The following is a 22604-nucleotide window of genomic DNA, read 5'->3' on the forward strand; positions in this document are numbered from 1 at the left end:
ATGTTGATGTAGAAGAGACATGAAGAAGAGGGGACACATGTTGATGTAGAAGAGACATGAAGAAGAGGGGACACATGTTGATGTAGAAGAGACATGAAGAAGAGGGGACACATGTTGATGTAGAAGAGACATGAAGAGAGGGGACACATGTTGATGTAGAAGAGACATGGAGAAGAGGGGACACATGTTGATGTAGAAGAGACATTGAAAGAAGAGGGGACACATGTTGATGTAGAAAGAGACATGAAGAAGAGGGGACACATGTTGATGTAGAAGAGACATGAAGAAGGAGGGGACACATGTGAGTAGAAGAAAGGAAAAGAAGAGGGGACCACATGTTGATGTAGAAGAGACTGGGAGAAGAGGGGACACATGTTGATGTAGAAGAGACATGAAGAAGAGGGGACACATGTTGATGTAGAAGAGACATGAAGAAGAGGGGACACATGTTGATGTAGAAGAGACATGGAGAAGAGGGGACACATGTGATGTAGAAGAGACATGAAGAAGAAGGGACACATGTTGATGTAGAAGAGACATGAAGAAGAGGGGACACATGTTGATGTATAAGAGACGTGAAGAAGAGGGGACACATGTTGATGTAGAAGAGACGTGAAGAAGAGGGGACACATGTTGATGTAGAAGAGACATGGAGAAGAGGGGACACATGTTGATGTAGAAGAGACATGAGAAGAAGGGACACATGTTGATGTTAGAGAGACATTAGAAGACAGGGACACATGTTGATGTAGAAGAGACATGAAGAAGAGGGGACACATGTTGATGTAGGAGAGACATGAAGAAGAGGGGACACATGTTGATGTAGAAGAGACGTGAAGAAGAGGGGACACATGTTGATGTAGAAGAGCCAGGAAGAAGAGGGGACACATGTTGATGTAGAAGAAGACCTTGAGAAGAGGGGACACATGTTGATGTAGAAGAGACATGAAGAAGAGGGGACACATGTTGATGTAGAAGAGACATGAAGAAGAGGGGACACAGTTGATGTAGAAGAGACATGAAAAGAGGGGACACATGTTGATGTAGAAGAGACCTGAAGAAGAGGGGACACATGTTGATGTAGAAGAGACATGAAGAAGAGAGGACACATGTTGATGTAGAAGAGACATGAAGAGAGGGGACACATGTTGATGTAGAAGAGACATGAAGAAGAGGGGACACATGTTGATGTAGAAGAGACATGAAGAAGAGGGGACACATGTTGATGTAGAAGAGACATGAAGAAGAGGGGACACATGTTGATGTAGAAGAGACATGAAGAAGAGGGGACACATGTTGATGTAGAAGAGACATGAAGAAGAGGGGACACATGTTGATGTAGAAGAGACAGGAAGAAGAGGGGACACATGTTGATGTAGAAGAGACGTGGAGAAGAGGGGACACATGTTGATGTAGAAGAGACATGAAGAAGAGGGGACACATGTTTGATGTAGAAGAGACATGAAGAAGAGGGGACACATGTTGATGTAGAAGAGACATGGAGAAGAGGGGACACATGTTGATGTAGAAGAGACATGAAGAAGAAGGGACACATGTTGATGTAGAAGAGACATGAAGAAGAGGGGACACATGTTGATGTAGAAAAGACGTGAAGAAGAGGGGACACATGTTGATGTAGAAGAGACGTGAAGAAGAGGGGACACATGTTTGATGTAGAAGAGACATGGAGAAGAGGGGACACATGTTGATGTAGAAGAGACATGAAGAAGAAGGGACACATGTTGATGTAGAAGAGACATGAAGAAGAGGGGACACATGTTGATGTAGAAGAGACATGAAGAAGAGGGGACACATGTTGATGTAGGAGAGACATGAAGAAGAGGGGACACATGTTGATGTAGAAGAGACGTGAAGAAGAGGGGACACATGTTGATGTAGAAGAGACAGGAAGAAGAGGGGACACATGTTGATGTAGAAGAGACGTGGAGAAGAGGGGACACATGTTGATGTAGAAGAGACATGAAGAAGAGGGGACACATGTTGATGTAGAAGAGACATGAAGAAGAGGGGACACATGTTGATGTAGAAGAGACCTGAAGAAGAGGGGACACATGTTGATGTAGAAGAGACATGAAGAAGAGAGGACACATGTTGATGTAGAAGAGACATGAAGAAGAGGGGACACATGTTGATGTAGAAGAGACATGGAGAAGAGGGGACACATGTTGATGTAGAAGAGACATGAAGAAGAGGGGACACATGTTGATGTAGAAGAGACAGGAAGAAGAGGGGACACATGTTGATGTAGAAGAGACATGGAGAAGAGGGGACACATGTTGATGTAGAAGAGACATGAAGAAGAGGGGACACATGTTGATGTAGAAGAGACATGAAGAAGAGGGGACACATGTTGATGTAGAAGAGACATGAAGAAGAGGGGACACATGTTGATGTAGAAGAGACGTGAAGAAGAGGGGACACATGTTGATGTAGAAGAGACAGGAAGAAGAGGGGACACATGTTGATGTAGAAGAGACGTGGAGAAGAGGGGACACATGTTGATGTAGAAGAGACATGAAGAAGAGGGACACATGTTGATGTAGAAGAGACATGGAGAAGAGTGGACACATGTTGATGTAGAAGAGACATGAAGAAGAGGGGACACATGTTGATGTAGAAGAGACATGAAGAAGAGGGGACACATGTTGATGTAGAAGAGACATGGAGAAGAGTGGACACATGTTGATGTAGAAGAGACATGAAGAAGAGGGGACACATGTTGATGAAGAAGAGACATGAAGAAGAGGGGACACATGTTGATGTAGAAGAGACATGGAGAAGAGGGGACACATGTTGATGTAGAAGAGACATGAAGAAGAAGGGACACATGTTGATGTAGAAGAGACATGGAGAACTGGATTTTGAATAATAGGTGACCTTTAAATGTGGTAAAAAATCCCCTGTTTGTTTCGTGATGATAATTTCCACATCGACTCGTTTGTAACGCTCTGATTGTCTGTGCGCTGCAGCCTGTTCGGTTCGTCAGGACAGAGTGCAGGGCAGGCGTTTGGCCAGCAGGGGGTTTACAACAACATGAGCATCACCGTCTCCATGGCGCCCCGGGGGTCAGGGGGCGGATCGCTACCTGCCATGGGGCAGCCGGTGGGCCTCAGCAACAGTAACCTCAGCATCGTGGGCTCAGTGTGCAGCGACCAGCAGGTCAGTGGGGTTTAATGTCACGATAGGGATCTGTCCGTCCATGTGTCACCCATCAGAGGCTCTCCCCTCCCTCCCTCCCTCCCTCCCTCCCGCTCCGCATCCAAAAGATCACTCAAAACCCACCTGTTCGACACTGCATTCAACCTCTGACCACCCCCCCCTTTTCTGTTTTTCTTTGTCTCTTTATGTATTTTTATTTTCTTCGTTTTTTGTTTTATTCAAAGCATCTTTGAGTTTTTAGAAAAGCGCTATATAAGTGTCATTATTAATATCATCATCATTACACCACCTGACTTTGTCGACCTTTCCTCGAAATGTTGTTTGACATTATAGACGCGTCTAATGCTCGTGGGACCTTGATTTGTTTACCTACGAGGAAAGAAACCATGCATTATCTGGGCTTATATGCTTAAATAGGTAGTACAATTGATTTAGCTCATTCTAGTACGCCATTTTATTTTGAAAACAGTTTGCATACATTGGATATTACGCCACTAAAGCGTTTCTGTCCATAGTGTCATACCCTCATGGGATTATCAGGCGGGTTTTACCAGATTTCCTTTAGATGGTTTACTTGGAGGATATATACATGATACAATGTGCACAGGTGCCTCGTGATGTATGTACAGTTCGCACACAGCTACTGTAATACTATAATACATGCACGTTGACCGGTTGGTTCTTCAGCCTCAAAGAACAAGGGTTAAGATACGCCGTAAGGGAACAAAGCTTGACTACAGGCGAGTTTTGTAACATGGTGCCGTTTTGGAGATAAGTGTAAGTGATTTTCTTAAATGGACCTACAATACTTCTGATGCAGTAAGATGCGGCCCTGTCTAATTAAATAATAGGTTTATTTAGTATAGCACCTTTCACGGAAATAGAATTCCAAAAAGGGCTTCACGAGAAAGAACAAAGGTTCAAATTAAGACCCACAGAAACAAGAATACATGAGAATCGTGAGAGCCGATCACAAAGGGCATAAAATACATGACACTTTTCTCTGAGCGCGGCAAAACCAGCTCGCCGAAATGGCTTCACCGGTCTGGCAGTGTTTTAAGGTGTCCGAAAAAGACAGTAAAATAGCGGTATGCAACGTGTGTGAAGCAGAAATCCTGCAGCTCCGCCCGCTGTGACGGACCGGTGAGCGGAGCAACACACACTAAGAGTTAGACCTAACACACTTAGCTATTTGATCTACCTCTGGAACTAAACTAGTTATACATATATTTATTCTTCACTGTCGGGTCACTCATTACTGGATCAGTGCGCTGCGTGAGATACGGACAGGCTGTCAGGAGAGGGGGAGAGAGAGAGAGAAAACTTCCGCTCATTTCTCCGTGTTATTATGAATGTACATGTATGAGTGAATATAAACTTGAATAATGAACTTAATTTGAATGTAATAATTATGTTGGTTGTTGTTTGTGGAAGCGCCAGTGAATGAGCCCCATCGACTGAGTTTTAAACATCACTTTAAATGGAAGATCCCCATAGGCCCCGCCCACTCGATGCGATCGGTATCGGCCCCAAAATTAACATAAAAACAAAACATCGACCACGTGGAGTCCCGAAGGACAACCAAAAGAACACATCACACAACATCTCAAGTAGAAGCAAAAGCCAATGTAAGAAGACAAACTACCGGTCCCCGTCTCATCGTTCTTTCTCTGCCCCTGCAGGTGCAGCAGGTCCAGGTGTTCGCAGACGTCCAGTGCACCGTGAACCTGGTCGGCGGCGACTCCTCCTACCTGAACGCGGGTCCCATCGGTGCGCCGGCCCCCCAGAAGGGTCCTCAGGGGTCCCAGAGCCCAGCAGCCAATCAGAAGAGCCTCCTCCAGCAGCTGCTCACCGAGTGACGACGCCTCAACGACTCCTCCTCGGCCCCTCTTCTACTCTCCTCCGTCTCACTTGTACACCTCGAAGGTCGGAGCACCATTAGCCGTCTCCGTCTCACCGCTCGGATGGAACGATGGATTATTTTGGGATGCGTTGACGCCCAAATCAGTGGAGGTTTGGATTCACTTAGCCTCTCCACTTCTGGATCTTGGTACTTCTTTTGAGAGAAAAGTCAGAAGGAGCAGCAGTGTATTTAAACCTGCCTGTCTAATCTGTCTGACAACCTGTCTGTCTGCCTCAGCCTATCAAAAGGCAGTGTTGTCTTGCTGCTCATTCCTTGGTGACCTACTTCCTGCTTCCTTAACCCGAGAAAAAAAACAACCGCAACATTATTGTAGATTTGCCAAGTTGTCGTCACTGTCAAATCAGGGCCGGGCTCCGTTTATTTTGTTTCTGTCGCAGCAGCAGCAGTGCATCTTGGGAGCTTTTGAGTTGCAGCATACAGCTGAGCTCATCATTTTTAAAGTGTCCGGGTTAAAGTATCCCACACGGCAGCCCCTCTGGCTTTTCACTTGTATTCTTTGTGTTTTGTTCACTCTACCTGTCTCTCAGCGATGTGGGAATGTTAATGTTTCAGACCTCTGTTGCATTGTGGGATAGAAGCTCAGTATCAGCTGGTTCTGTGACTGTCTCTCTCTATCAGCTACAGTGCCTTCTACTACATATTATTCTAAATACGTCTTCTGTTTTTATTGTTAAATGAAATTCTGCTCTCACCGTCATCATCATTTTCATCATCACTTCAGAACAAGCTTTGACAACAGCCAGCGTGGATTGGACGGATGGATTTGATGGATGGGAGACAGATGGGATGCTGCTCAGTTTTTACATGTCTTTCTCCCCCTCCTAACCAAGGGGGGGGAGGTTTTATTTTTATTTTTTCAAAGTGTAAGAAAAGAGACTGTTATGATTATTTAACTGTCTGTCACGTTTTACCCCTCAGCTGTGAATACGGAGCCCTGTTGGCTTCTCTCTCTTTTTCTCTGTGTATCTTCATGCTATCTCTCAGCCTATCAGTGTTTGGGTTGTATTGTACAGTACAGAAGGACAAAGACTTGGGGATGAGCGTCTCTTGTAACTGCATATTTCTTAAAAAAAAAAAAGATAATAGCCGCTTTCACACCAAGTACTTTGCCGTACTTAGTTCCCAGCACTTAGTCGTACTTAGTTCCCAGCACTTAGTTCCCCCATGGAACTAAAAAGCTGATCGCGTTCACACCGGAATAAGTCCCTGAGGGAAGATTACTTACTTAATTACTTCTTCTTCTGCTTTGGGTTTAACTGGCAGGCCGCAAACAACTTGACGGCGTATACTGCCACCCGAAGTCCCCGGAGTTGGGGACTGGCTTCTACTGAAGCCTTCCGAGTAAATCGCCAGAAAGCCGACACCTCCTCATCTCCACCGCTCCCATGTTTTTTTTTTGTGTTGCCATAAGTTAGTCTCTCTCCGTTGGTGCGCTAATGCTAATGCTAATAATGCTAATGCCAGCAAATAAAATGGCGGCTTCACAAAACTTTTCCGAGTTTTACGGGGCGTGGTTTGCAATCCGCTCGGCCAATCAGAAATTGGAACTTTTCCCCCATTTTCAGTCCCTGCTTTCCCCGGGGGTAAAAGTTCTCATGAACTAAGTTCTCTTTTTGGTGTGAACGCAAAATCCCAGGAACTATCGGAACCAAGATGGAAAAGTACTCCGGTGTGAAAGCGCCTAATGTAATGAATTACTCAGAAAAGTATGTATAACGTTTGGATCTAGGGTTTTCTTTTGTTTAATTCTAATGGTTTATTTCTGGCACCATGATATTATAATACCGCTACAGTGGAGGTTATTCCATCTTCTGAAAAAAAGAAATATTGAAAGCAATTTATTATAAGATATATATATATAGCTCCCGTCTGCATCACATTCAGCGCTACACAAGACGCCACAGTACAAAAAAAAGAAGGTTTGATTGCTTTGCTTTCTCTCGTGGTGAACAGGGAGCTAGGCGGCCATCTTCTCTTGCGTTCTCCTCTTTTTGTATTCTTATGTATGTACAATACTTTCAAGAGAACTTGTCAGACAGTACATGTGTTTGTAACCATTGTATAAAAGAAATAATAATATCTTAAAATGCGTTTTTTTGCTGGTGATGCTAACGGTACCTAGCCGCGGCCACAGCAAAAACCATTTTGGATATTGTTCCTATATAATGACATTTAAGTAGAGGCGTTAGTAATAGAAGTTCCTAACAAAGATGTGATGGATCATTTAAAAGCTGTCATGAAATCGAATCGAAACAGGATGGGTTGAGTCGCCAAAAAAACACGTTTTATTTTCTCCTGTTTTGTTATTTTTTTGGGATTCAACCCTCTTCTCCCTCCACCTCTGGTTCCCTGATGAAGACTTCACTCCACTGGCTACACACACACAGTGTTCTGTTGACTACTGTTGCTCAGTCAGACACTGGCCCAATCCCAAACCACGCCCTACACCCTACCCCTCCGAGTGAACTCCGTGGAGTGACACTCCCCTCTCTCCGGCAGACACAGGAAATGCCGTAACTGTTTGTAGCAACAGTTTCAAATCAGCGTCTCTTAGACAACAGACACAAATTAATAACTCAAATAAAACTCCAAACATCTTTAATTTTAAACCTGATGTTTATAAGCTTCTTAGTTTTTGCAACAGTCTGTAAATGTACACAACGGCCGGGTAGGGCAGCGCGTGAAGTCAGCACCGACGCAGACTCGCTGTTTGAGGGCTTGATTGGAACAGCACTTAACGTGGCGGACCCTCCGCGCAAAGGGAGGTGTAGGGCGTGGTTTGGGATCGGGCCACTGTCTCTCTCAGCGATAACAGACTTCTGTTGACAAAGAAAACATCGAAAAAGATGTGCGGATTATAATGCACAGGAAGTTGAGAAGAAAAAGGACAAACCTTCCCGAGATGTTGCCTCTAAATTATTACTTGATTTTGAATGATCTGGATGTTAGAAATAAGAAAAGTCTGACATATTACAGAACTTTGTGGCGTTCCCTATCCTGTAGTTTTAGTGCATGTAAATGGTCTGCAAAGGCTAAAATCCCTGTGTCAATGCGTTCCCTTCCAGTTTACTTCAGGAACATAGTGACATCACTATTGAACACTCGCACTCCCATTGGCTGGCGCTCAAACACATTGTGCTTGAAGGGGCGGGACATGTCACAGTAGAGACACAAAATATGAACCTGAAAGTAAGCATATGTCCTCTTTAAGCCAAAATATTAGAAGTGTACGATTCTTAAAAACCGAAATCTTTTTTTTAAGTAGTTTTAACACACCGTCATTTGAATTAGGAGATGTAGTGATTTTAAAACAACCACAAAAGCCCTTTTTCGGTCGAAAATGCCACAACATCCCTGGTCTTGGTTGCCTAGAGACGGTAGTGGATTCTGTGGAGAGGGTTTTTTTTCTTTTGCACACGGCGCGGACCTCACATTCAAGATGTTGGGACGTTTCTGTAAAAAGTGAAAATGCAACTACCTAACTCTTCACTCTCATTGCAGCCTGATGCGCGCTTCAGTGGAATAGGGCACTGCGATACTTCAACGTATGCAACAGATAAAAGAGGGATAGTATGCAAAAGGTCGACATTCCACACACACTCCTCCGATGTCGTACGATGAGAAAACCACTTTGTGCTCAGCTGTGTCCCAACAGAGGGCTCACACCTTTTAAAGTGCTTCTCTAACAAGTCTGCGGAAACGCTTTTCACACATGATTCACAGACGTTCTGAGATTTTATTTTTCAATTTTTCTGTGTGTATATTTATTAGAAACTATCAGTAGTGCACCTTTTGATTACCAGAGAGTCTGATATGCTTTCCTTTTGGCCGTGAGTTCACACTGCGAGTTTTGTTTGATCAGATGTTTCTGCTTTACTCTTTGGCAATGTCGCATACTTGTATTCAACAAGGCTGGCTACCAAGCACTTCTGAGTAGGACACATGTATTCTGAGGTTTAGGGTGCCAATAACAATTCATTTGATCAACTGTTAGGTCTGTAAAATGACGAGAAACGGTCCATCACAGTTCCCCGGGTGCATCTGCACACTTTTGTTCGACCATATCTCAAACATATTCAATTTAAAATCTTATATAGAAGAAGTCAAGCATCAAATCCTCACAGGAACATCTGGAAACGGCAGATATTGGTAATTTTTGCATGATAAAAAAAAAGCGTGATTTCCAGCTCTCATGAGATTCCCATTAGGTTGTACTTTTTAAAACGTGTTTCATCCGGATCGACCTGCAGTTTAATGTAAATACGTCTCAGATGAAACGGTCCGTCTGCCTCCAAACTGAGACGTTGCTTGTCTAAGTCCACCTACACACTTTTAATCGACCAGCAGTACGAAACATATTCAATTTGAACTCTTCAATTAAAGGTGGGGTAGGTAAGTTTCAGAAACCGGCTCGAGATACACTTTTTGTTATATTCCATGGAATGCTCTTAACATCCCGATAGCAATGAATATCTGAAGTGCTTTGACAACAAATCCATACAAAAATGTCATCTGTGGAATCCGCAATACTGTAAAAAGTACAACCATTGCCGCCCTGTCTGTCAGCCTTCCATCTCGTGCACGCACAAATGTATCTCGTGCCCTCATTGGGCGTGCCGTCATTGGGCGTGCATCGCAGCAGTACTTCGATAACTCGCCAGCAACAGGCGGCCACTTTCACCAGTCTGCTGACGCCATGTGCGCGTGTGTTGGAGGAGGTGCTCTGTGAGGAAGTCTCAAGGAAAGGGCGGATTCTTTTCGGCTGCGTACTTTCAAATTGTAGTGCACTCGAGCCGGTTTCTGAAACTTACCTACCCCACCTTTAAAAGAGGAAAGCATTAGGAATGCAGGACATTCTGGAAACAGTAGATGATGCAGTTTTCTGCTTTAAAAGCAACAATAAAACTCAAAATACATGTAGAGGACTTCGATACAGCTCACCTGAGATTAGCATCAGCAGATAATGTCAAAAAAGGTTTTATCAAGATCGACCAGCAGCCCTCCAGTTTTTAACAGTTTAATTCGTTCTCTGGTGATATGCACTTGTACTTCCCCTTGTTTATTTTAAACGCAATGAAACATTTTAGGGTGTGAAAATGTTAAATCCTTTTTTCAAACAAAAATCTGTAGTTTTTTTTGTACGCCTGCGCGGTGTCTCACGGTGTGAACTCACGGTCGGACAGTCCCGCGCGCCACTGTTTGGTCGATGTACACATACTCAGAAGCTGCACAAAGTGGAAGAATGTATTTGATTGTTTTGTATGGGAAGGATTCTGCCAGTTTCTGCCTCCTCTCGTTTCACACACACAGTATTGATAACCTCCTTCCTGTCACTCCTGCGTGGAATAGGCATTCCTCTTCAAACAGCAGCTTATGAAAAACATGCCAAATACACCCAATGTAATGTTTGTTTATTTGTATGGAAAAGAAAACCGCAGTCCCTCCATTTTGTGTTCTCACTACAACAACAGGTACAAGGCTCTTTTATAACTTTCAAGATGTTAACATAATGTATATAACAGAGAAATGTGAATATGTATTTGTTCAGAATCAAACAAAAGTACTGCTCCGAGTTTGTGGTAAGAGAAAAAAATACGACTCGCCTCCGTCATGATTTTATGTTTTCTACTTTTTTTATTTTCTGATGTGTGTATGTTATATGACTATCAGTGAGTGTGTAAGTGATTCATACTGTATATCTGGTGTTCTCTAAGATGGAAAAGTGGAAGATGTCCTGGTTTGATTCTTTTCTTCGTTCTACTCTTTAGACCCTGCACAGCGGGGGGTTTCAGATTTTAAAACAACACAACACGTTTGCCAGAGAAAGGTTTCTAGCGACTGCTGAATGTGATTTTACTGAGAGAGAGAGAATCAGTGCGGACTGGCTTTCTTTTTTTTCCGGGTTAATTTAAAAAAACAAAAAAAGGCCATATTTAATGTTCTCTGTCAAAGGTTTTAGCCGATCTGGGAGAGTGGAGCCTTGGTTTCATGGAGAAGCAGGTTGTCGTGGGGTTCTCTCGTCATTTCGCGAAGCCTTTCTTCGCATTAGTAAACGACCAAAGCTTCGAGATGTTTTGATGGATATCATATGCAAACCTCGCCATCACTGGACGTCATGTAGCGGCTTTTTTCCTTTCTCTTTCTCCCACACACTTGTTCCTCGCTTATTCTCATCTCCGAAGTCGCTTTGGAGACGCCTCCTTTTTCCGCCAATGAGGTCTTTTTGTGCCTGAAGTGTTATTTCCGTTTACAGGAATTGAATTGCTATGCACCTTACTGAAACAAGCATTTCCTAACGATGTAGATGTAACACTGGAGCAACACTAAATCATTGATTTCATAGGCAGAGTATTTGTAGAGATTAATGATAAAAAGCCCCCGTCTTTAGTTGACTCTTTTCTCCATGTCCTGAATCCTTTATACCAAACTAAGGTGCCTCGTGTATATACTTTCTGCAGTGGAGATTTCTCCTTTGCTGTTTAACAATAGTAACCTTGTTAACCAGTGTTTTTTTTAAAACCTTTTTTCACCTTTGTAAAAAAAAAGAAACTGTATAATAAACTGACTTTTTTACACACGTAGATTAATCAAATTATTCCAGGAAATATTTGCAAATACAATCTAATTTTGCACTTTATATATATATCAGATTTACTTGGAAGTGAAAAGGCCATCATGCAATCAGAGATAGAAATAAAAAGTCCCCTGAATGTAAAAATTAAACGAGTAGCTCAGGTTCTTCACGAAGAACTCGACTGTAAGGATTCCCATTATCCGAACGGCTTCAAAATGGTACACCTTCTTCGTAACGCCTCTTTGTCTCTGTCGACCAACCGATCCTCAGTATAAATACTATGCCAATCTTCTTCAGGTGACTCCCTCTTTTCTCCTCTTCCTCTCTGCAAACTGTATAAAAAAAACCTGCCGCTTGAACTCTCAGAACATTCCTGTTGTTAGCAACAGTTAGCTCGTTAGCCGCCGCTCGGCTTTCACTCGGCTTCAAACGTGTTTTTCCTTAAACCAAGGTGGACACTTTTTAATTTGTTTTATCCTGGTTGTGTGAGACTTAGCGACAGCTGTGCACTGACATGCTTGTGTTGCTTGTATCCTCTGGTTCTCTATGTGCAGCAAATACCAGAATGTGACCAATGCATTCTGCAGGATTTGTGAAGTTGAAAGCTAAAAAACAAACTAGGAATTGACGCATGAGATGTTCGCATTACTGATGATCAAACATCTTCATTATGTAATCGTCGTCTAAAGGCATATTTAACCCTAGAATATCATCACAGTAGTTGTATTGAAATAATAATTATTGCCGAATATCATAGCTAAAAAACAATGAAGTTTGATGGATCCAAAAATAAAGGGGTTAATTCTTGGCAAGATTAGATCAAGTTTTGCATATTGTACATATTGTAGGGACAGTGTATATTAATCAACATATTAAAAACATGTGAAAGTACTCGAATTAGACAAAAGGCTAGTTTTCATCGAACTCTGAATTTAAAACATGATTCTAGTTTTAAAATATTCGCCTTTTCCCATCTACTCAATAAATCCACTTTCTGATGATTATTTATCAAAAGTCTTTCGTTAAGTAATTGTAAAAGCACCCGCCATTTTGTCTTTATTGAGATATTTGCTAAAAAATATGATAACCAAGCGAAACGTAGAATACTTTTCCTGAACATCTGAAGAAATCCTCTCCTGTGATTGGTCCAAACTGGTATTTGTGCACCTCTCTCTGTAGTCCTTTAACTCCCACTCATTCCTGGTGCAGGTGTTACAAAGCTACTCTCTTCTCTGTGTGAACAGCATCAAGTTAGTATTGTAAGACTTTATTATTATTAACTCACCAAGTTGTGTTCATTTCTGGGGGTTACAGTAGGTGATGCATCCTCTGGATAATTTAATGACCAAGGTTCCACTTTCTCCCTTGTACAAATTAATATAAATATATATTATACATTTTACTCATTTCCGTCCGTTTGTTTGTATATTACACTCGTGTAAAGTTTGTTTTCAAAAGAGGCATCGGAGCAGCTATTACAAGACAATGAGTGACAATGTTCATCTGGGAGAATCTTATGCATGTTATATTTTCACTTTCTCTCTGTCTCTTTTATCCCCCCCGACCCCTCTGTTCAGGTGTGTAACGTGAATATAAAGACATCTACCTTTTTCTTTTTGAATGTTGTAGACAATCAGTCTCAGGCCGGGTCCAGTCCTGCGGGCAGTGAGAGTCCTGCGGGCGGACACACAAACAAAAACACTCTTTATTATTTGCATCTACTGGAAGTCTAATCAAATTGGGAGGTTTTGTTTATCCATATGTTCGTAGCTGCTCAAGTTTACACACACACTTCTCTACTACACTCAAAACACAAACACCTCGTGCTTTTGATCCCTCTGCTTTTTTTTTTTTTTTCCAAGGTGAGGATGCCAACCTTGAGGAAATGATGCTTTGACTAACAAATCTATAACATCCATGAATGTGGGAATGCAACACATTGCAATAAAAGCACCATTTGAAATGCAGCCGTTTGTCCCCGTATGTTCTTCAATCTGCTGGAAAGTCTGTCTTTTTAAAAGGTATCTTTGACGGTCGGTGAGGGAGTTTATTTTGGACTGATGCAAAAAAATACCTAATTTTCCAAACATTTAAGAGGCTTTATTTAGTTTTTGTGGGTTTTTCCCTTTCCTGTAGTGTGTTATATAGGTTTTAGTGCATGTCAATGGTCTGCAAAGGCTACAATCTAAAGTTTCTCTCCCACACTCCCCCCCCCCCCCCCGAAAAGCAGTATTAAATGTCCACTTTAAGTTCTGCAAAAAAATTATGTTGGCAAGTAAAAAGTACAATATCGGCCTCCAAGATTTTACGAATTTGAATGATAAAGTAGCATAAAATGGAAATATTAATTTACATGTACCTTAAAAGTGGTACAGTACTTGCATAAATATACTTAGTTTATATTCCAACACTGGAATGGGATTGGAGTGTAAAGAATTCAGTTGCCTTTTGACCAGTGGCTAGAGGATGCTGAAGCACCCCCAAGAAATGTATGTATTTTTTTTTATGTGAAATTCATAATTTGAAAAATGTTTGATTCGAAAATAATATGCTACAGTACAGGTAGCCTACTTCTGGGTCTCCGCTCTGGGGTGTGTGTGTGTGTGTGTGTGTGTGTGTGTGTGTGTGTGTGTGTGTGTGTGTGTGTGTGTGTGTGTGTGTGTGTGTGTGTGTGTGTGTGTGTGTGTGTGTGTGTGTGTGTGTGTGTGTGTGTGTGTGTTTAGCTAAAAGCAGCTAGTCACGATTCAACTATTATAATATTCAGCTTTTTCTGCATTTTCAGCTAAATTCAGCAACAAATGTATTTATGCTATGTTTTTATAGAGTTGTTGGGGTACAGCACTTTGTTCAACTCTGTTGTTTTTAAATGTGCTATTGTAGTGCCGAGAGAAGGGAGTCGGAGGCGGTGCATCGAAGGTACAAAGTTGGCTTCATTGAGCAGCAGAAAAGCACATGTTGCCGGCTTGAAGTCCGGGCAGAGAAGGGAAGAAGAGAAAGGAGGGCACACAGTAGGTACCAGTGGCGGTTCTAGACCAATTTGACTGGGGGGACAGTTATTTTCTGAGGGGGGCCCAATAAATGCAGGACGAAAAAGAGAACTAGACAATATGAAGTAATTGCGCATAAGAAAACAATGCAATACAGTTATTGGTATTTGTTTCAGTACACTTATTTATTTCAGATAGATCTTATAGTTATTACTGTTAGCTTCAGCTTAAGTTATAGTGCAATGTTTGCTCTAACACCATATTTATATAAAAATAAAGGCAATGAACAGTTACATCCCTACTTTACATAAGGGTGTCTGCACAATCTCACATTACAGCAAAAAAATCCTGCGGTTTTTGGCAAACCGAGTATCAGAAAATATACATTTAAAAAAAAAAAAAAAAAAAACGTTTCATTGTTAGGGGGGTCACAGGGGGGTCAGTGTTAGCCCCCCCCCCCTAGAACCGCCCCTGGTAGGTACAGTCAACATAGGTGTCCGTGCGGAACAATACCCCCAACCTGTAGTTCCATGAGTGAATTATGTAAATCAGTGAAAACTACACAAGCCCCCCCAGAATTCAACCATGGACACAATCCTCGCGTCCGGGAGGAAGCACCACAGGGGCCGAGCAGGGTTTCCTCGGTGAAACAGTGAGAGTGTCCACACGAGGTCGACCGTTTGGTCGAACCTCCTCTCTGGCACCTGAAAAAAAAGGGTTAACCATTGGATGTTAACAGATGGATGAAGTCAGCCGTTAGCTGCTAGCCATTAGCCGTCAGTCGTCGTTAGCTGCAAGCCGTTAGCCGTCGTCGTTAGCCTTTAGCTGTCAGCCGCCAGTCGTTGTCGACGGCCGTTAGCTGCAAGCCATTAGAGCCATGTCGTCGGCCCCGGAGCCTCTGCTAGGTGGCGTGCCGCTACCAGGGAAAGTGCCGCTGCCTGTAGGGGCCAGCACCTCAGGGGTAAATCGCCGGGTGGCCAGGAAGAACCGGCAAGCTTCTTCGGCTAAAGCGCGGGGCTCCACACTCGTCTCCATGTGGTCGGAAGGCTTGCTGTCTCCCAGTGCCGAAACGATGTGGAAATGGCGAGCGTGGTCCTCGGCCATTCCGCGAAGGGCGAACCGAGCCTCAGTCCGTGTGCACAAGTTCGAGAAAAACTGCGTTTCTAGCCATGTTCGGTTCAGTCTCGGAAACTTCTGCGAGACTTATGTCAGGGTCACCAATGTAGTGCCGAAAGAAGGGAGTCGGAGGCGGTGCATCGAAGGTACAAAGTTGGCTTTATTGAGCAGCAGAAAAGCACATGTTGCCGGCTTGAAGTCCGGGCAGAGAAGGGAAGAAGAGAAAGGAGGGCACACAGTAGGTACAGTCAACATATGTGTCCGTGCGGAACAATACCCCCAACCTGTAAGGCAAGGCAAGGCAAGTTTATTTATATAGCACTTTTCAACACAAGGCAATTCAAAGTGCTTTACAAAAAATGAAAGACATTAAGAAAATGGCATTTAAAATCAGTCATTAAAAAGAAAAGCTAATAAAATAAACATTAAAAGAAAAAATACATGGATAAAAGTTACAGTGATGTCTAAGATAGGAATAGTTCAATTAAAAGCAGCGACAAAAAGAAAAGTCTTCAGCCTGGATTTGAAAGTAGTCAGAGTTGCAGCGGACCGGCAGGTTTCTGGGAGTTTGTTCCAGATATTTGGAGCATAATAACTGAACGCTGCTTCTCCATGTTTAGTTCTGACTCTGGGGACAGAAAGCTGACCAGTCCCTGAAGACCTGAGAGATCTGGATGGTTCATCATTTAGCAGGAGGTCAGAAATGTATTTTGGGCCTAAACCATTCAGTGCTTTATAAACCAGCAGCAGTATTTTGAAATCTATTCTTTGACACACAGGAAGCCAGTGTGAAGACTTCAGAACAGGAGTGATGTGATCCACTTTCTTAGTGTCAGTGAGGACTCGAGCAGCAGCGTTCTGAATCAGCTGCAGCTTCCTCATAGATGTTTTAGTGAGACCTGTGAAGACACCATTGCAGTAGTCCAGTCTACTGAAGATAAAAGCATGGACACGTTTCTCCAGATCCTGCTGTGACATTAGTCTTTTAATCCTAGATATGTTCTTTAGGTGATAGTAGGCTGATTTAGAAACTGTTTTAATGTGACTGTTGAAACTCAGGTCAGAGTCCATGACTACACCTAGATTTCTGGCTTTATCTGTTGGTTTGAACATTGCAGACTGAAGCTCAGCGCTAACTTTTATACGTGGCTCCAAAAACCATTACCTCAGTTTTATCTTTGTTTAATTGGAGAAAGTTCTGACACATCCAGTCATTGATTTGTTCAATGCACTTACTCAGTGTTTGAATTGGAGCATAGTCTCCTGGTGAAATTGTTACGTAAATGTGTGTGTCATCTGCATAGCTATGGTAACTTATTTTGTTGTTCTTCATTATCTGAGCCAGTGGTAGCATGTAGACGTTAAAGAGAAGAGGCCCCAAGATGGAGCCTTGAGGAACCCCACATGTCATATTTGTCAACTCAGATGTGTATTTACCTATAGAAACAAAGTTGTTTCTGTCCTTTAAGTAGGATTCAAACCAATTTAGAACTGTTTCCGAAAGTCCCACCCAGTTTTCCAGCCTGTAGTTCCATGAGTGAATTATGTAAATCAGTGATCACTACACTATAGAAATAAAGTGGATTGGATTGGATAATGATCAACGACAATTATAGGGAAATAGAAAATAAAACTGATGACTTTATTAATCTGTGTTTGAAGACCAATTGACAAACATGAGGATGTTAAAAAGTGGCAACATTTTGAAAATAAAACTAATAAAAGTCATAATAAACAACATTTAAGTGAAAATACAGTGAATTAAAAATTATGATTAAATAAATGAGTAAATCTTAATAATATAAATAGGTAGAATAAAGGCAGTAAAGTAAAAATAACGATAAAATTATCATCAATTATCAAATTTAAAACAATTATATAGCACCTTTTAGAGCTCCTCTGATACACTTCAAAGGGTTTGATAAGCAATTGATAAAATTGTGAAAATAAAATAATTAAAACAATAAAAAAAAGTCTTTCAAAAATACAATGAAATGGAAAATAAAGATGATAGAGTTATAAAGTACATAATAACCAGACCGCAATTATGTATTTCATTTAAAATCAGATTACGTTCAGACCCTCACAGATCCTCTGTCAGAAAGCAGCACGGCCAAAACACTCTCTCTTTGGATCACTTGCTGTCTCCTCTGGGTTCTGGTTCTGGGGTGTAGAACTGGAACGTAAACAAGGACCCCGGCGAGGGCGGTGGTTAGAGGGATCTTTAGGGTGGGGGCTGCCGTGGAGAAAGGGTGAGGAAACTCTGGAGAGGGGGAGGCAGAGGCGTCCACATGGGGAAGGACGTTCAGGAGGTCAGCGCTCGGAGAAACGTCCACAAGCAGAGCTATGTTTGCTGGGTCTTCAGGGAGGAGAGGGAGGGGGTCTGTGGAGGTCTGAGGGTCCTCTGATAGGAGAGGAGGGAAGGAGATGAGGAGGTGAGGAAGGAGGTGAGGTTTCCTGGATCACGTTATAGGAAGGGGTGTCTCTGTGATGGGGTCCTGTGAAGGGGGACACAGCGGGGGACGTCTCCTCGGAGGAACTCACCTCGATGGACTCTGAGGTTTCTTCTTCTCCATTGAGACACATCTGTTGGAGAGTAAAAGAAAAGATGTAAAAGAAGATTTCAACCATAAATCATAATTTTGGTGTCAATGAAAGAGGACGTATAGTTTTCAGGTTCATATTTAGTACGAACACACACACACACACACACACACACACACACACACACACACACACACACACACACACACACACACACACACACACACACACAATACTACTACTACTAGTACTTACAGTAAAAAACGACTGACTGTACATTCAACTATTAAATCAATCCGCTATTTCAGGACATTGAGGCTATACAGTTACACTGGAGGAAACACGTATTTAACCCCCTTCAGATTTTGTAAGTTCACCAACTTATTTTACAACTATTATCTCTTTTCAAATGAGGAGCAGGTTGTAACCGAGGCTCCGTGTCGGTCAGAGTCCGAGCGCTGCTCCTCCTCCTGGAATGAGTCAGAGTTTGATAAGCCCTCCCTCTTCTTCCTGCTCTCAGACAGGGGCCGTTTCTCAATCTCGAGGATACTGGCTTCCAAGCCAATATTTCAAGAATGCTACGTCATCAAGTGGCGCAGCAGGACCGTTCCAATATCCAGCATACTTGGAATTCCACCGAGGCAGCGTCCTTGGTTTGGGGGACATTTCGAGGCACATGGGTAGACTTTGCGTCCTTAAAATCCCCACAATGCTTTGCGCACGGACCAATTTCAAAAACCCTTGCGGAGAATGGCTGAACCGACGCAGCACACACTTAAATGTAAGTATGTAGTGGCGTAGAACATGTGTTGGTAAATGTGTTACTTTGTTACATTTGTTATCACCAACAACGTGTTCCGTGAAAGTAAAGCAAGTTCATGATTAGATACTAGACATCGTGAGGTATTTATTTTCGGTACAGTTTATGTTGAAACCGTTAGAGAGAGTGGCACACTTGTTAGCCTGTTCAATCCTTCTTCGTTTTCCGAAGCCGTGGCTTGGAAGCATACTGGCTTCGTTTCTGAAGGAAGTGACTTGGAAGTACGCGACTACCAAGCCAGTGTCCTCGAGATTGAGAAACGGCCACAGCCAGCTCCACTCAGTATTTCCTGGTTCCTCCCCTTCAGATCCACACTGAGGAGAATGTGTGTGTGTGTGTGTGTGTGTGTGTGTGTGTGTGTGTGTGTGTGTGTGTGTGTGTGTGTGTGTGTGTGTGTGTGTGTGTGTGTGTGTGTGTGTGTGTGTGTGTGTGTGTGTGTGTGTGTGTGTGTGTGTGTGTGTGTGTGTGTGTGTGTGTGTGTGTGTGTGTACTATGTGGGTAAAGTACAAGAGCTGATATACCACATTCACCGCCCACACACCTGCTGTTCAGATAACCTGTCACACTAGTTTCGGCTCTCAGGAAGTGAAGCTCACACACTCGCTGCTACTGAGAGGTGAAATGGCGCAGAGAGGAGTTCAGCTGGACCGGGAAACCTTCTCTTGTCCCATCTGTCTGGATCTACTGAAGGATCCGGTGACGACTATCTGTGGACACAGCTACTGCATGAAGTGTATTAAAGCCCACTGGGATAAAGAGGATGAGAAGAAGACCCACAGCTGCCCTCAGTGCAGGCAGAGCTTCACACCGAGGCCTGTCCTGCTGAAGAACACCATGCTAGCAGCTTTAGTGGAGGAGCTGAAGAAGACTGGACCCCCAGCTGCTCCTCCTGACCTCTGCTATGCTGGAGCTGGAGACGTGGCCTGTGATGTCTGCACTGGGAGGAAGCTGAGAGCCTGTAAGTCCTGTCTGCAGTGTGTGGCCTCTTACTGCGACCAACACCTCCAGCCTCATTATGAATCGCCTGTCTTTAAAAAGCACAAGCTGGTGGAGCCCTCCAAGAAGCTCCAGGAGAACATCTGCTCTCGTCACGACGAGGTGTTGAAGCTGTTCTGCCGCACTGATCAGCAGAGTATCTGTTATCTCTGCACTATGGACGAACACAAAGGCCACGACACGGTGTCAGCGGCAGCAGAGAGGACCGAGAGGCAGAGAGAGCTGGAGGGGAGTCGACTCAACATCCAGCAGAGGATCCAGGACGGAGAGAAGGAGGTGAAGCTGCTTCAGCGGGAGGTGGAGGCCGTCAACGGCTCTGCTGACAAAGCAGTGGAGGACAGCGAGAAGACGTTCACTGAGCTGATCCGTCTCATGCAGAAGAGAAGCTCTGACGTGAAGCAGCAGCTCAGATCCCAGCAGGAGAGAGAAGTGAGTGGAGTCAGAGAGCTCCAGGAGAAGCTGGAGCAGGAGATCTCTGAGCTGAAGAGGAGAGACGCTGAGCTGGAGCTGCTGTCTCACACAGAGGACCACAACCAGTTCCTGCTCAGCTACCCCCCCTCCTCCTCGCTGCCAGCCCCCCTCAGTGGAGCTACACACTCCTCCAGCGCCAACCTCCGTCCTCTGAGCTACTTTGAGGACGTGACGGCGGCCCTGTCAGCACTCAGAGACAAACTACAGGACGTCCTGAGAGGAATGGACGAACGTCTCACCGACTGAAGTGGAGGTTTTACCGTCAGCAGCAGAGCCCGCCACCAGAGCTGGGTTCTTCAGATACTCACAGGAAGTCACTCTGGATCCAAACACAGCAGAGACACATCTGTTATTATCTGAGGGGGGCAGAAAAGCAACACTCATGACACCACAGTCTTATCCTCGTCACCCCGACAGATTCACTGAATGGTCTCAGGTCCTGAGTAGAGAGAGTCTGACTGGACGTTGTTACTGGGAGGTGGAGTGGAGAGGGGGAGGAGTTTATGTAGCAGTCGCATACAAGAATATCCTCAGAGCAGATTGGGAAAGTGGATTTGGATTCAATGACAAATCTTGGGCGTTAGTTTGTAACGAAAACAGTTATTCATTTCATTACAACAGAATCCGCACTCCCGTCTCAGGTCCTCCGTCCTCCAGAGTAGGAGTGTACCTGGATCACAGAGCAGGTGTTCTGTCCTTCTACAGCGTCTCTGAAACCACGACTCTCCTCCACAGAGTCCAGACCACGTTCACTCAGCCGCTGCATGCTGGACTTTGTCTTTGTTATGAATATGGAGACACTGCTGAGTTTTGTAAACTCAAATAGCCTGGAGTCCTTGGAGGAACTCTTCTCTTGAACTCACCGTGTGTCCTTCACAGCTGATTGTCCATGTCTTCACTGCGCAGAGATCAGCTGTCAATCAAACATGATGGGCGGGGCTTGAACATCTTCTCATGAGTTGTTCTGTCGATGTTGGACTTTCTTCCGGCTCCTTCCTGTGTCTGTGTAGCCACGGAGGCTGCTCAGGAGGATCCTTGTTCACCTGAACTGATGTGTAAACTTTGCTCTAAATATGTGTTGGATATTTCTTTTGATTCATGTTGTCGTTTCTCTTGTACGAGTCTTCAGAGAGAAAGCAGCAGAGCTTCTTTTACTGTACACATTTTATTCTGGTTCTAAAACAATAGAGACATTTATAATCACATGTATTATTTTTGACAGATTAAATGTTATTGTTGTTGCCCAAATTAACTACACACGAGTTCCCAGATGGCTATCACACTTATTTCATTTAAAATTATATTACTTACTGTCATGATCATAATCAATAAGGACATCATTTATTATTCTCCTGTAAATAGCTTAGAGTCTTTGCTCGGGAAATACATTGTTATTGTTTTGCAGACTAGTTGTTGTTGTTGTTGGTGTCCAAATGGAAAGTGGGTACTCCGATGTTTTATAGAACATAACTTATCATGATAATAATCTAATAATCAATAAGGAAATCTTGTCTGATTCTGTTTGAAACAGCTGAGATTAAACGCATGGTGTGGATAAAGTGAAACTGATGAAATGAAATGTTTGGATCATTAATAAAGGTTTGTCTTTCAAAAACAAAAAAAGGATGTTCTTCTTGTGTCCAAGGTGCCGTACGAAGCTGATGGAGAACATGTGGAAGTGAGCTGAGACTAAATGAAGTTCAAGTTCAACCAGGAAGACCGTCTTTACTCATTCATTTACTATTTCTATGTCTCTACTCTCTCTCCTCTCAATAAGTGATCGGAGGCGTCACTCTCCAGCTTAACCAATCACTTCGCTCTATTCTCACAAGCCTATCATAGCGCTCCGCTAACCCTTTTAAATCTACTCTCCCCCCTCTGACAGCTGTCATTTCAGGGACTGGAAGTACCGTTTATGGTCTCCGTTACTTCCAGTCCAACGCCTGCTCTGTTAGAAAATCGGGCCTTCAAAATAAAAGTTTGACTTTTTCC

General features: G+C 43.4%; 1 protein-coding gene and 1 pseudogene across 1 annotated transcript; both read left to right on the top strand.

Moving 5' to 3' along the window:
- Positions 1-2969: 2969 nt before the first annotated feature.
- LOC117439675 (nuclear receptor coactivator 1-like) lies at positions 2970-13645 on the top strand. The gene is made up of 2 exons (XM_034075658.2): positions 2970-3180; positions 4863-13645. The coding sequence occupies exons 1-2, from the start codon at positions 3055-3057 to the stop codon at positions 5037-5039; spliced, it is 303 nt and encodes a 100-aa protein (XP_033931549.2). The 5' UTR covers positions 2970-3054; the 3' UTR covers positions 5040-13645.
- A 6067-nt stretch (positions 13646-19712) lies between these two features.
- Positions 19713-22162, top strand: LOC117440122 (tripartite motif-containing protein 16-like; annotated as a pseudogene).
- Positions 22163-22604: the final 442 nt, after the last annotated feature.

The sequence above is a fragment of the Pseudochaenichthys georgianus genome, chromosome 24 (genome assembly GCF_902827115.2).
Source record: "Pseudochaenichthys georgianus chromosome 24, fPseGeo1.2, whole genome shotgun sequence".
NCBI lineage: Eukaryota > Metazoa > Chordata > Actinopteri > Perciformes > Channichthyidae > Pseudochaenichthys > Pseudochaenichthys georgianus.